Source organism: Rattus norvegicus, chromosome X (assembly GCF_021556685.1).
Source record: "Rattus norvegicus strain SHRSP/BbbUtx chromosome X, alternate assembly SHRSP_T2T, whole genome shotgun sequence".
NCBI lineage: Eukaryota > Metazoa > Chordata > Mammalia > Rodentia > Muridae > Rattus > Rattus norvegicus.
The window spans coordinates 111771259-111783782 of record NC_141554.1 but is presented as its reverse complement, the minus strand read 5'-3'; the positions used below and the strand labels follow the sequence as shown (position 1 = coordinate 111783782).

At 36.0% G+C, this 12524-nt stretch overlaps 1 protein-coding gene across 2 annotated transcripts in view; it reads right to left on the bottom strand.

Annotated features, from left to right (window-relative positions):
* The window catches only part of Radx (RPA1 related single stranded DNA binding protein, X-linked), an 87552-nt gene that overhangs the window by 60751 nt on the left and 14277 nt on the right, over positions 1-12524 (bottom strand). For both annotated transcript variants that reach the window (NM_001127377.3, XM_087600710.1), the window contains exons 3-6: positions 10625-10817; positions 1905-2013; positions 1611-1702; positions 1387-1509 (exon numbers count right to left, since the gene is read on the bottom strand). In NM_001127377.3, coding sequence (NP_001120849.1) covers positions 1387-1509; positions 1611-1702; positions 1905-2013; positions 10625-10817 — 517 coding nt within the window. The remainder of the gene's footprint in view (positions 1-1386; positions 1510-1610; positions 1703-1904; positions 2014-10624; positions 10818-12524) is intronic.

Genomic DNA, 12524 nt, shown 5'->3' with positions numbered 1-12524 from the left:
CAGCAGCAAACCACTGAACTGAGAATAGGACCCCCGTTGAAGGAATCAGAGAAAGAACTGGAAGAGCTTGAAGGGGCTCGAGACCCCATATGTACAACAATGTCAAGCAACCAGAGCTTCCAGGGACTAAGCCACTACCTAAAGACTACACATGCACTGACCTTGGTCTCTGACCTCATAGGTAGCAATGAATATCCTAGTAAGAACACCAGTGGAAGGGGAATCCCTGGGTCCTGCTAAGACTGAACCCCCAGTGAACGTGATTGTTGGGGGGAGGTCGGCAATGGGGGGAGGGATGGGAGGGGAACACCCATAAAGAAGGGGAGGGGGGGAGAGGGATGTTGGCCCGGAAACCGGGACAGGGAATTACACTCGAAATATAAATAAGAAATACTCAAGTTAGTAAAAAAATTAAAAAAAAAAAACAAAATTACGGACAGTTAAGGAATGCTGTCTAGTTAGGTCCACTTCTTCCTCCCAACTCCATGCTCCCAGAAATAACTCAGACTCAAAGTATGACAACAAACGCCTTAGGCATATAGCTCTCCTCTTACTTGATCATAACTTAAAATAAACCAATTATTTTAACCTAAAAAAAAAAGAGTACCAACTGCTCTTCCAGTGGTCCTGAGTTCAAATCCCTGCAACCACATGGTGACTCACAAACATCTGTAATGGGATCTAATACTCTTTTCTGGTGTGATAGCAACAGTGTACTTATATAAAATAAATAAATAAATATTTTTAAAAAGAATAAGATTATGTTATTTTTTTTTCAGGAAAATGTATAGATATAATTGGAGATCACCATTTAAGTGAAATAAAACAGATTCAGAAAGGCATTAATTGTGTTTTCTGTCACTGTTAAAAAAGCAAGTAAGTAAGAAGATCACTACTTGGGATCACTACTTGGGAAGCATAAGAGGACCAGTAGAAAATAGGAACAGTGCTCTGTGATTTAAATCTTAAGGTAACTCCTGAATATACAAGAAGATGATTAATATAAACTATTAAATATACCAGCATCGGAAAGGTTTGAAATGATTTTAGGTCATTTGCGTTCCTAACTCATTGTCATGACACCTCTTTAAGTCAGATCACTCTCCCTTAAAAAGAAAACATACATTTTTTTTAGGTATATGAGTGTTCACCTGCATGTATTTTTGTGTACCATGTGCATACCTAATGACCACAGGAGTCAGAAGGCAGCATCCAATAAACTGGGCCTGGAGCTATAGATGACTGGGAGACACTATGGATGTGCTGGGTCATCTACAAGAATAGCAAGTTATTTCAACCACTGAGTCATCATTCCAGCCCCCATCTTACTATCTTTAAGTTCCCATTGCTGTTTCAAAAAAATAAAAAGAGCAAAGTATGGAGTACTTGGGTAAATATTTTCAAAGACTTCTGGCTGCGATGTGGAAAACAGCTGCACTATGAATGGTTGCTCTGAAGTCCCGTCAGTGATGTGAATCCAGCGGTAGGACCAAAAGTCTTCACTGTTCTCTATGTGGATAGAGCAGGGAGAAACATGAAGGCCATTGTATGCACATGAACACAATACTCTTCACATTTAACCACTTGCACTTTCAAATTTAAAAGCTTACCTTTCTTTTTTGATCGTTGCACCCTCCCCACAAAGGATAACATACCAATTACATCACAGATGCTATTTTCTGGCATATCGTCTAGTTCTGACCTGAAAAATAAAATGTTCAATAGACGTTATAATCTTGAAACAGTGAAAAGACATTTTTCAGGAATAACTATGAAAAGACCTGCCTGAATAACTGATACAGCTTCATCTGGGGTAGATTCTAAATAAATTATAATTCATTATTTTTTTGTTTACTAACATTTAAAGATTAGTACTTAAGAGATATTACAAGGAACTATTTTACCTTGTAATAAATCGGTTAATTAGTTTTGGCAATTTCCATTCTGATTTCAACTGCTTTTCTGGAATGATAACTATGTTAGTTGGAGGATCTCGAAGATTCAGGCAGATTTCTGAAAAAAAATGTATATTACTTTAATACATTATTTTCCATAAATTACAAAGCAAAACAATCAACTGAACTCATTTTTCTTAATTTTTGTTTGAAACAGCATCTCAACTGTGTCTCACTGACTGCTCTAAAACTCATTAGGCTGGCTTCGAACTCAGAGATGTGCCTTCTCTGCATGCCAACTGCTGAGATTAAAGATGTGAGCCTTCCAGTCCAGTTTAGACTCAAAAGAATTTATTATTTGGCTATGTGATGAATATTAGTTTTGGAAAAGAGGGCAGAAAAGAGAATGGCCATGTATAATGACATTTATCACAGGGAGGGAATATAGCCTTAGTTTTATAAGGAAGGTTTCATCATTATAGATTTACATGGTCTTTTAAAATGATTATATAGTACCTTTCTCTAACTTGGATCTCATATGTAAATACAAATGAAAAAACCGAGATAAATAATCACAATAGTTTTTCTAATAGCATAAAACACACATAGCAGTGATGGTAGTCTAAGTCTCTAATTCCCTCCTAACCTCTGCTCCCTGACTACATAACCTTCCTTATTTATTCTGCACATAACACTTAACTGCCCTGCTATTTTATACTCCCTTTTATACTTTTATACTTTCTCCTTTCCTCACAATTGTTAAACTCTCTTGTCCATTCTTTCCTTGACTACAATTCTGTACCTCTCCTATTGTTTATCACATTTTTGCTATAGCCATTCATTTTTTGTTGTATTGTATTTTGATATCATACCTATCTGTTAGTTTAGGATCAGTTATCCAGTAGGCTGATAATTAAGGGTAAGACTATTAATATATTAATTACAGTTATGTCTCTAACCTGTAACATGCTGGCATTACTGCCCTCTTTCCCTTCATTCAATAGCTTAAGGTAGGTTCTCTTAAAGATCAGAGGTATATAGTTCTCAACTCCAAGAATTATAATTATAATCAAGTAAGGGGTTTTAAAGATCTAAAGATGCCTTTGTGTCCTCAGACTAATTAAAATAATATTTCTGCTGTTGGGAACAATTCCAGTGGTTTTTTAAATCTCCCAAATTGACTCTAATGTACAGCCAGAGCTGAGATATATAAACTACATAGTCTAGGCAGAATTAATTTGTAGTTAGCTACTCATTTTTATAAATTAAAGTTTTCCAGGAACACAGTCTTAATCATTCATTGACATATTAAATATGGTGGCCTCCTCTTTCCACAGACAAAGTAGAGTGGCTACAGTATCAACCCTATTGCTAGCTGAGACTAAAATATTTCTTTTCTGGAATTTTACCTCAAGAATTTATCAAACTCTGATAGAGAATAAAAAATAAAAAGTCTACTAGTAATCACAGTTATATGGGAAATAGAGACAACTACTACATTAATAAGAAGGAAAACTGTTTTTAAAGACCAAAGGGCATATTTTAAATATATTAATACCCAGGTTCACTGTCACTTTAAAATAATTATGTTTTTGCATGTATATAGTTAAAGGCACAAATATCTTTATATTTTCAAGAACTGTTTTCCATCATAAAATATGGGCTTATAAAAAAATATGGGCTTATAGTTGTATTCAAATTTCATAGTGGCTGCTTACTTATTGGCTATGTTCTGTCTATTGTTCCAGTCTTCATGTGATTTTAAGGCTTAGAAGCAACTCCTAGAATGAGACATACTTATAGAGGTATCCACAGACATTGTAAGAAGTATAATTTAAATTAAGACTTAGATCTAGGTTACCTCACTCAGTATATTTTTTATCCACAATTTATTTTAAATTTTTTATTTATTTTATTTATTCTTCTCTCATAAAATACATCCCAACCACAGGTTCCCTTCCCCCTATTCCTCCTTGTCCACGTACACCTCCTCAAGATTTGCTCCTCCTCCTCCATTTCCTTCAGAAAAGAGCAAGCCTCCCAGGGTTATCAACTGAAAACTGCATAACAAATTACAATAAGACTTGGCATCTTGCCAAAAGCAATCTACAGATTCAATGCACTCTCCATCAAAATTCCAACTGAATTCCTCACAGAGATGGAAAGAGCAATTTGCAAATTCGTTTGGAATAACAAAAACTCAGGATAGCAAAAACTATTCTCAACAATAAAAGAACTTCTGGAGGAATCACCATGCCTGACTTCAAGCCGTATTACAGAGCAATAGTTATAAAAACTGTATGGTATTGGTACAGAGACAGGCAGGTAGATCAATGGAATAGAATTGAAGACCCAGAAATGAACCCACACACCTATGGTCACTTGATCTTTGACAAAGGAGCCAAAACTACCCAGTGGAAAAAATACAGCATTTTCAACAAATGGTGCTGGTTCACCTGGAGGTCACCATGTAGAAGAATGCAAATCAACCTATTATCTTTAGTCCAAGTGGATCAAAGATCGCCACATAAAACCAGATACATTCAAAATGATAGAAGAAAAAGTCAGGAAGAGCCTTGAACACATGGGCACTGGGGAAAATTTCCTGAACAAAACACCAATGGCTTATGCTTTAAGATCAAGAATTGACACATGGGACCTCATAAAACTGCAAAGCTTCTGTAAGGCAAAAGACATTGTCAATAGGATAAAACAGCAACCAATAGATTGGCAAAAGATCTTTACCAATCCTACATCCAATAGAGGGCTAATATCCAAAATATATAAAGAACTCAAGAAACTAACAATCAAAGAAAACCAAACAACCCAATTAAAAAAGGGGGGGTATAGAACTAAACAGAGAATTCTCAACTGAGGAATACCAAATGGCTGAAAAGCACCTAAAGAAATGTTCAATATCCTTAGTCATCAGGGAAATGCAAATACAAACAACCCTGAGATTCCACCTCACACTAATCAGAATGGCAAAGATCAAAAACTCAGGTGAAAACAGATGCTGGCAAGGATGTGGAGAAAGAGGAACACTCCTCCATTTTTGGAGGAGTTGCAAGCTGGTATGACCACTCTGAAATTCAGTCTGAAGGTTCCTCAGAAAATTGGACATAGTACTATCTGGGGACCCATCTATACCACTCCTGGGCATATACCCAAAAGATGCTCCAACATACAACAAAGACACATGCTCCACTATGTTCACAGCAGCCTTATTCATAATAGCCAGAAGCTGAAAAGAACAGAGATGCCCTTCAACAGAGGTATGGATACAGAAAATCTGGTACATTTACACAGTGGACTACTACTCAGCTATTAAAATAAAATGACTTCATGAAATTCATAGGCAAATGGATGGAATTAGAAAATATCATCCCAAGTGAGGTAAGCCAATCACAAAAAAAACCCACACATGGTATTCACTCATTGATAAGTGAATATTAGCCCAAAAGCTTGCAATACATCCAAGATACAATTTTCAGACCACATGAAACTCAAGCGGGAAGACCAAAGCGTGGATGCTTTAGTACTTCTTAGAAGGGGGAACAAAATAACCAAGGAAGGAAATATGGAGGCAAAGTATGGGGTAGATACTGAAGGAAAGGCCATTCAGAGCCTGCCCCACCTGGGGATCCATCCCATATACAGAAAACAAACCCAGACACTATTGCAGATGCCACGAAGTGCATGCTGACAGGAACCTGTCATAGAGGCTCTGCCAGAGCAAGACAATTACAGAGGCAGATGCCTACATCCAACCACTGGACTCAGAATGAGGTCCCCAATGGAGGAGTTGGAGAAAGGACTGAAGGAGCTGAAGGGGTTTGCAACCCCATAAGAACAACAATACCAACCAAACAGACTCCACCAGAGCTCCCAGGGACTAAACCACAATCCCAAAAGAACACTAGGATGGTCCCATGGCCCCATCCGCATATGTAGCAGAGGATGGCCTTGTAGGACATCAATGGGAGGAGAGGTCCTTGCTCCTGAAATAGCTTGATTCTCCTGTGTAGGGAAATGCCAGGGCAGGGAGGTGGGAGGGAGTGGGTGGGTGGGTGGGGAAGCACCCTCATAGAATCAGTGGGAAGGAGAATGGGATAGGGGGTTCCAGAAGTGAAACCGGGAAAGGGGATAACATTTGAAATATAAATAAAGAAAATATTCAATAAAAAAAAGGACTTGGCACAAATCTTCATATCAAGGCTGGATGAGGTAGCCCAGTAGTAGGAAAAGGTTCCCAATAGTAGGCCAAAAGAGAGACATCTCACTCTCAGTGTTAGGAGTCCCACAAAAACACCAAGCTAAGAACCGTATCATGTATGCAGTGGACCTGTTGCAGACCCATGCAGGCTCACTGGTTGTGGCTTCAGCTTCTGTGAGCCCCTATGAGCCCTGCTTAGTTGATTCTTTGGGCCATCTTTGGTACATTTTCAACTGCTCATGACCTCTTATTTGTAGATCATAGATCTGAATCTTTAGTTTTGAATGTATAAACAGAAGTTACCAGAGAAGCCAGAAAATTAGAAGGGAATGTGGTTGGAGCTTGGATGAATATAAGCTCTAGAGACAGGGATAGCAAGGCATAGGGTACTGTGAAGAGAGAGAAATGATAAAAGAGTCAAGGCACTTAAACTGCTGATCTAGAGAGAGAAGGGAGGATAATACAGAATGTGAGGAAGGAAGGAGAGTAACACTAAAGATGCTAAAAATTTCATAGGGAAACAATTTATTAAGCTCACTTGCTTACTTAAAAGATACACACTATACTAATGTATACACACACACACACACACACACACACACACACACACACACACAAAGCACAGTGTTTAAATGGAGCCACATGGGACAATAATGCTTTCCTCAATAGCTATCAACCCACAGATGCATAGACAGATACACAGATGCACAACACACCACCACCACCACCACTATACTAAAAAATATAAAGAAAATCACAATAGTGCCAGGCACAGAAAACCTCCATTTGAGTTTTTGGCCTGGAATATCCATTATAATTTCTAACTGTATTCTAAAGTCTACCTCCCAAAGACTATACATGGACAGACCCATGGCTCCAGCTGCATATGTAGCAGAGGATGGCCTTTTTGGGCACCAATCGGGGGAGAAGCCCTTGGTCCTGCCAAGACTGAAACCCTAGTGCAAGAGAATGTGGGGGTGGATGGGAGGGGTGGTTGGGGAGAGGGAACACCCTTATAGAAGAAGGGGAGTGGGAGGTGATAGGGGACTCATGGACAGGAAACTGGGAAAGGGAATAACATTTGAAATGTAAATAAAAATTATCCAATAAAAACTTATCCTCATACCTAAAGATAATTGGAGCATTCACCCTTCTTTTTAGAACAGATAGGGACTATTATACCTATCCACAACAGGTCAAAAAAGTAAGTCACATGGGTGCTCAGCTCCGGTAGGTTATATCCACAAAACAGGTCATGAAGGTAAGGCTCAGGGACTGCTGAAGAAGAGGGGGCAGATATAAGAATAAGAGAACCAGGGAGTCCTGCTGCTCAATAGTATGTTCTAGAGATGATAGAGACACTGCAAATATGAAATCTCTACAAAATTGTTGCCTAAACAAGACCTACTTGACAATACTAGTTGGCTTGCCAACATAGATGGCGTAAATTTCATAAAACCCCACCCTAATTACAGAGTTAAAGGCAATAAATGAGTGCAGAGAGAGGGAGAATAAGTTCTCTCCAGGGGCGAACTCTCTGATGGATTATCCCATCTCAACTAGTCAGTCCGAAAGACATATCCATACAGGCAACACTAAATGAAACTCTATAATTGTTAAGTATATATATATATATATATATATATATATATATATAATACCTACTATTACTATATGTATCTATCTATTAATGCAATGATAACTGAATAAGGGTCATGAATTTGAGTGGAGGACACAAGAGGGGTTGGAGAAAGGAGAGGGAAATAGATGAGTCAAGTATGAAATTCTCGAAAATAAATTAAATTAAAAAATAACTCATCTATAAAAACTGAAATTTAGTACAAGGAATACTGGACCAAGCATCAAGAGAATTTGGTAATTTAGTATTTTCATAAATAAAGTCATTTTTACCATATCTTCTATTGACTAGGAATATCTCAATCCCTACTAAAGTAATTTTGTCACTGGAATATGTCAGCTGATGGAAATTAATTTATAATTTCCTATGGGTAATAGTGCATGGTTTTAATTATTAACAGCTTCTTCTGGCAAACTTTCGTGGTATTTATACAAGTAATCCTCAAATTATCTATTGACTTATTTTTCGTCTTTTCCATGATGAATATTTAATGATATAAAGAACCAAATGTGCAAACTATTTAGGAAATAATTTCTTCCTAGCAAGAATTAAACAATGTCTGCAAAATAGTTAAGAATTTAATAAAGAATAATAAAGAATCATAAGGTTTCCCAAATAAACTCATATTTAATAAAGCAATTATCATCTGCTGTCTTCATGTGAACAAGCAAACTTAATAAATTAGTTGAAGAATTAAGAATAAATATATAGGAAATGCAAGTCAGAAAAAATTATTACAAGCCAGTGATAATACTTAAAATTTCACATGAGTTTGAGCAAAATTCTGAAAAAAACTAAATTTAAAAAAACACACATATATCTAATAACGATTTGTGATGGTTTGTATATGCTTGTCCCAGGGAGTGGCAGTATTAGAGTGTGTGGCCTTGTTGGAGTAGATGTGTCACTGTGGGCATGGGTTTTAAGATCCTTGTCCTAGTTGCCTGGGAGCCAGTATTCTGCTAGCAGCCTTCAGATGAAGATGTAGAACTCTCAGCTCCTCCTGCACCCTGCCTGCCTGGATGCTGCCATGCTCCTGCCTTGATGATAATGGACTGAACCTCTGAACCTGTAAGCCAGCCCCAATTAAATGTTGTCCTTTGTAAGTCTTGCCTTGGTCATGGTGTCTGTTCACAGCAGTAAAACCCTAAGACACTATTAAAGTTTACTGACTATCTCTAAAACATTTAAAGAAGTTGATTCTCAAAACTTTGATTATAATACTAATTAGAAAAAAATCTGTGCTGTGAATGGTGGCACACACATAAAATCCCAGCACTTGGGAAAGTGAGGCAGGAGGATTGCGGTAAATTTCATGCAATGATGGCCTATACCATATTTTCCATGAGTGCTTGGGTTTCAGAACTAGCTTAAACAATAACAAAAGTCCTTTCAAGATTATATCAACTGGCAACATTTGAATATTAACAAAAGGTTACTTAAGAATAATGTGTTGAATTTAAGTTTCCTGATTTTTATAATTGTACTGTGATTGTGCAATAGGATCTTTTCTTGTTTTCAAGGCTGGCCTTGAACCTGTACTCCTGCCTTAATCTACTGGGAGACAAGATTACAAAGGTGAATGAGCACAGGTAGCTAGAATATTCTTGATCTTTAAAAATACAAATTATTAATGAAGGGTTAAGGATACAAAGCTATGCAATGATGTATGATGGCTGTTACTTTCTCCCAAATGGAAAAGTGTGTGTGTGTGTGTGTGTGTGTGTGTGTGTGTGTGTGTGTGTGTGTGTGTGTGTGTAGAGAAAGAATTAAATAGCAAAATTAAAAATTAATAGCTAATGAGTTAAGGTAATGTGGGAGTTCTTTATAACATTCATTCAACTGTAATTTGAGTTTTAAAATTGCTTCAAAATGCAAATGTATCCTCATATGTGGAAAAACTACATGCTCCTTTCTCCTTCATTCAGTTTTGTTTTAAATAGTACAGGTATAAAAGTATACTTTAATGATTATAAACTTCATCCTAATCTATTTGTCTTTTCCTTGCTTCCCTGGGTTAAATACTGCCTCAGTGTTTGTCACTCCCTTGAAAAGCTTCCTGTTCCTACATATGTATCTGTATCTATAAAGGTAAAGACTCTGTGTTTACATTTATATATTGGTACATCATGTAATATTTTATAACATTTTTACTTTATATTATTATTCCACAATATCATTCATCTTTTCTTGATTTATAATGTCCATTATGTAAAAAACTAAAGGCGTTAAATGACAAAGTTAATAAGGATCAGCAAGATCCTTAATTAAAAGCTCTTGCATTTGATCCTCAGATCACAAGGTGGATGGAAAGAATAGATTCCCCAAAGTTGTCCTCTGACTTATACAAGCATGTACAAACACACACACACACACACACACACACACACACACACACACACACAGAGAGACAGAGAGAGACAGAGAGAGAGACAGAGAGAGATGGGTGGGGGAGAAGGTGAGGGAAGAGGCAGGCTCACAGTACACATCATACACATATACACAATAATGAAAATATTTTTAATTTAATAAAAATCATTTTAGTATAGTACTTAATGGTAACTATAAAATGTACTCAAGTGATTAAAATTTAATATAACACACCAAATCTGAACAAAAACAAATTTAAGTATATCCCAAATGGAGCTCACTCTTTGGTCAACAATAAATATCTCAGATAATTGTTCTTAATAAATGCACTAATAAGTAAACTCGTTTATTAATTTAGTAACCGCTTAAAATGTTTATAAAGGAATTTAAGTTGGGCAGTTTCTAACAGCTTCAGTAATTTTTACAGACTCTTGCCTGATATGACAGCTTGAAAAGTCATATAAACAAAATAGCTATAAGAGAACAATTAATTGAATACTTAACCCATTGTAGAAATTAGTTTCATCTGTGGATCCACAGGGTCAGGCTGGATTCTTAATGGATAGCTCTTCTTCACAGAATAATCTTGAAGCAGAAGAATCAAGCCCACTCTCAAACTTTTATACCACTCTGGACACAAAGCATTCCACATAATCACTGACACCATGCCTGAACTGTCAGCAACCTCCAAATAGGTCTAGAGAAAAGAGAGTAAAAGCTTAGAGCCATTTGCAATTTTTTTCCTATATGGGTAACACACAATGTATTATCTGTGAAATTTTATAGTGTCAGAAAAATGACACTTAAAGTTTATTTTTATTTGTAATACTTAGTTAACTCCACTAAGATTGCCAAGCTAAATGAGAGACTGCTACAAGATACTGGAAGTTGGGGAGATAGAACTGTGTGATTATAAATTTCAAAGGTACAAAGCAAATCTTAGTTATGTTTACTTTTCCCATAATGTTTAACACAGTACCATACACAGAGCAACCACACAATAGAGTCATCAGAAGAATTAGGGAAGCCTCATATTTTGAAGCTCTTCATACCATTCTTCATCATTTGCAAGGCTGAAGGACTTTGCTATCCTATAAGTCCTACAGGACTGATCCTATAGCACTTTAGATAGACACTGATTAGACATGATCCTACCAATGCTCTGATGATATTAAGTTTATTTATACCGGCATTTCAGAATTTATTATAAACGGCATGGGAATCATTTCTGTTATAATATTTCTCAGGAAGAAATACTAATGCCAATGTTATTATTGCTCAGTTTGGGTGTGGTTAAATAAGTATTTTAAAACAGAAAGTATGTTCTTTGTTTTAAAACATAAAGATGGACAACACTGGTTATATCTAAAGAATAGAAGGGCAAGTTTTCTCTCGCCCTTCTAATTTCTTTTCCAATGATGTTATAGTCTAAGAACCCTTTTCTTATCAATGACAATAGATTTTGTTAATTCATTCCTTCAATTATCAAGCATATATCAAGTCCATGTTACCCTCCAGACACTAGGTTGGGTACAGAGTAGAATGAATAGCTGAATCAGACACTATCTCTAACAATAGCTAAAATGGAGGACTTGGTATGTACCTGAAACGCAGTTAAACTACTTATCCATATTAAAAAAAATTCTATCCCCATGTCAGCTCTGTGACATATTTATCATCAGCAACTTCCATTTTGCTGATTAGAAAATTAAGGCTTTAAGAAGACAAATAGCTAGTGCCATAAAGACATGATACAGCTGAGATTTGAAACCACTTCATATAAGAAGCTATATGACATACCTAGTGGCATGCAACATAACACACACGCATGCATATTTGTGTAATACATGATCGATATGTGTATATAGAATTTAAATATAAAATTTTATGTATGACTTACATGGTAACCAGAGAAGGGATAATATTAACCATGTTAATAGTAGATATTCTGAGTGCTGAAATCTTGGATAATATTATTCTCTTAATATACCCTACATTTTCTCTTAATTTGCTTCTATAAGTACACACAACTTTCACAATCTGAACTTAATAAAGTGCTTAAACTAACTCATGGTACATGAAAATCGATGGTGTAATATTGAGTAAAAAAGGCAGAGCATAAATATATATACATATTATATACATATACATTATATATATATCTAATACCTAATATCTAATATCTAATGTAGAACATAGAATATAGAATATAGAATGTAGAATGTAGAATATAGAATATAGAATAAAAGTGGAATGTAGAACATAGAATATAGAACGTAGAATATAGAATAAAATAGAATATAGAATGTAGAATGTAGAATATAGGATATAGAATATAGAATATAGAATAGAATGTAGAACACAGAATATAGAATGTAGAATATAGAATATAGAATTATAGATA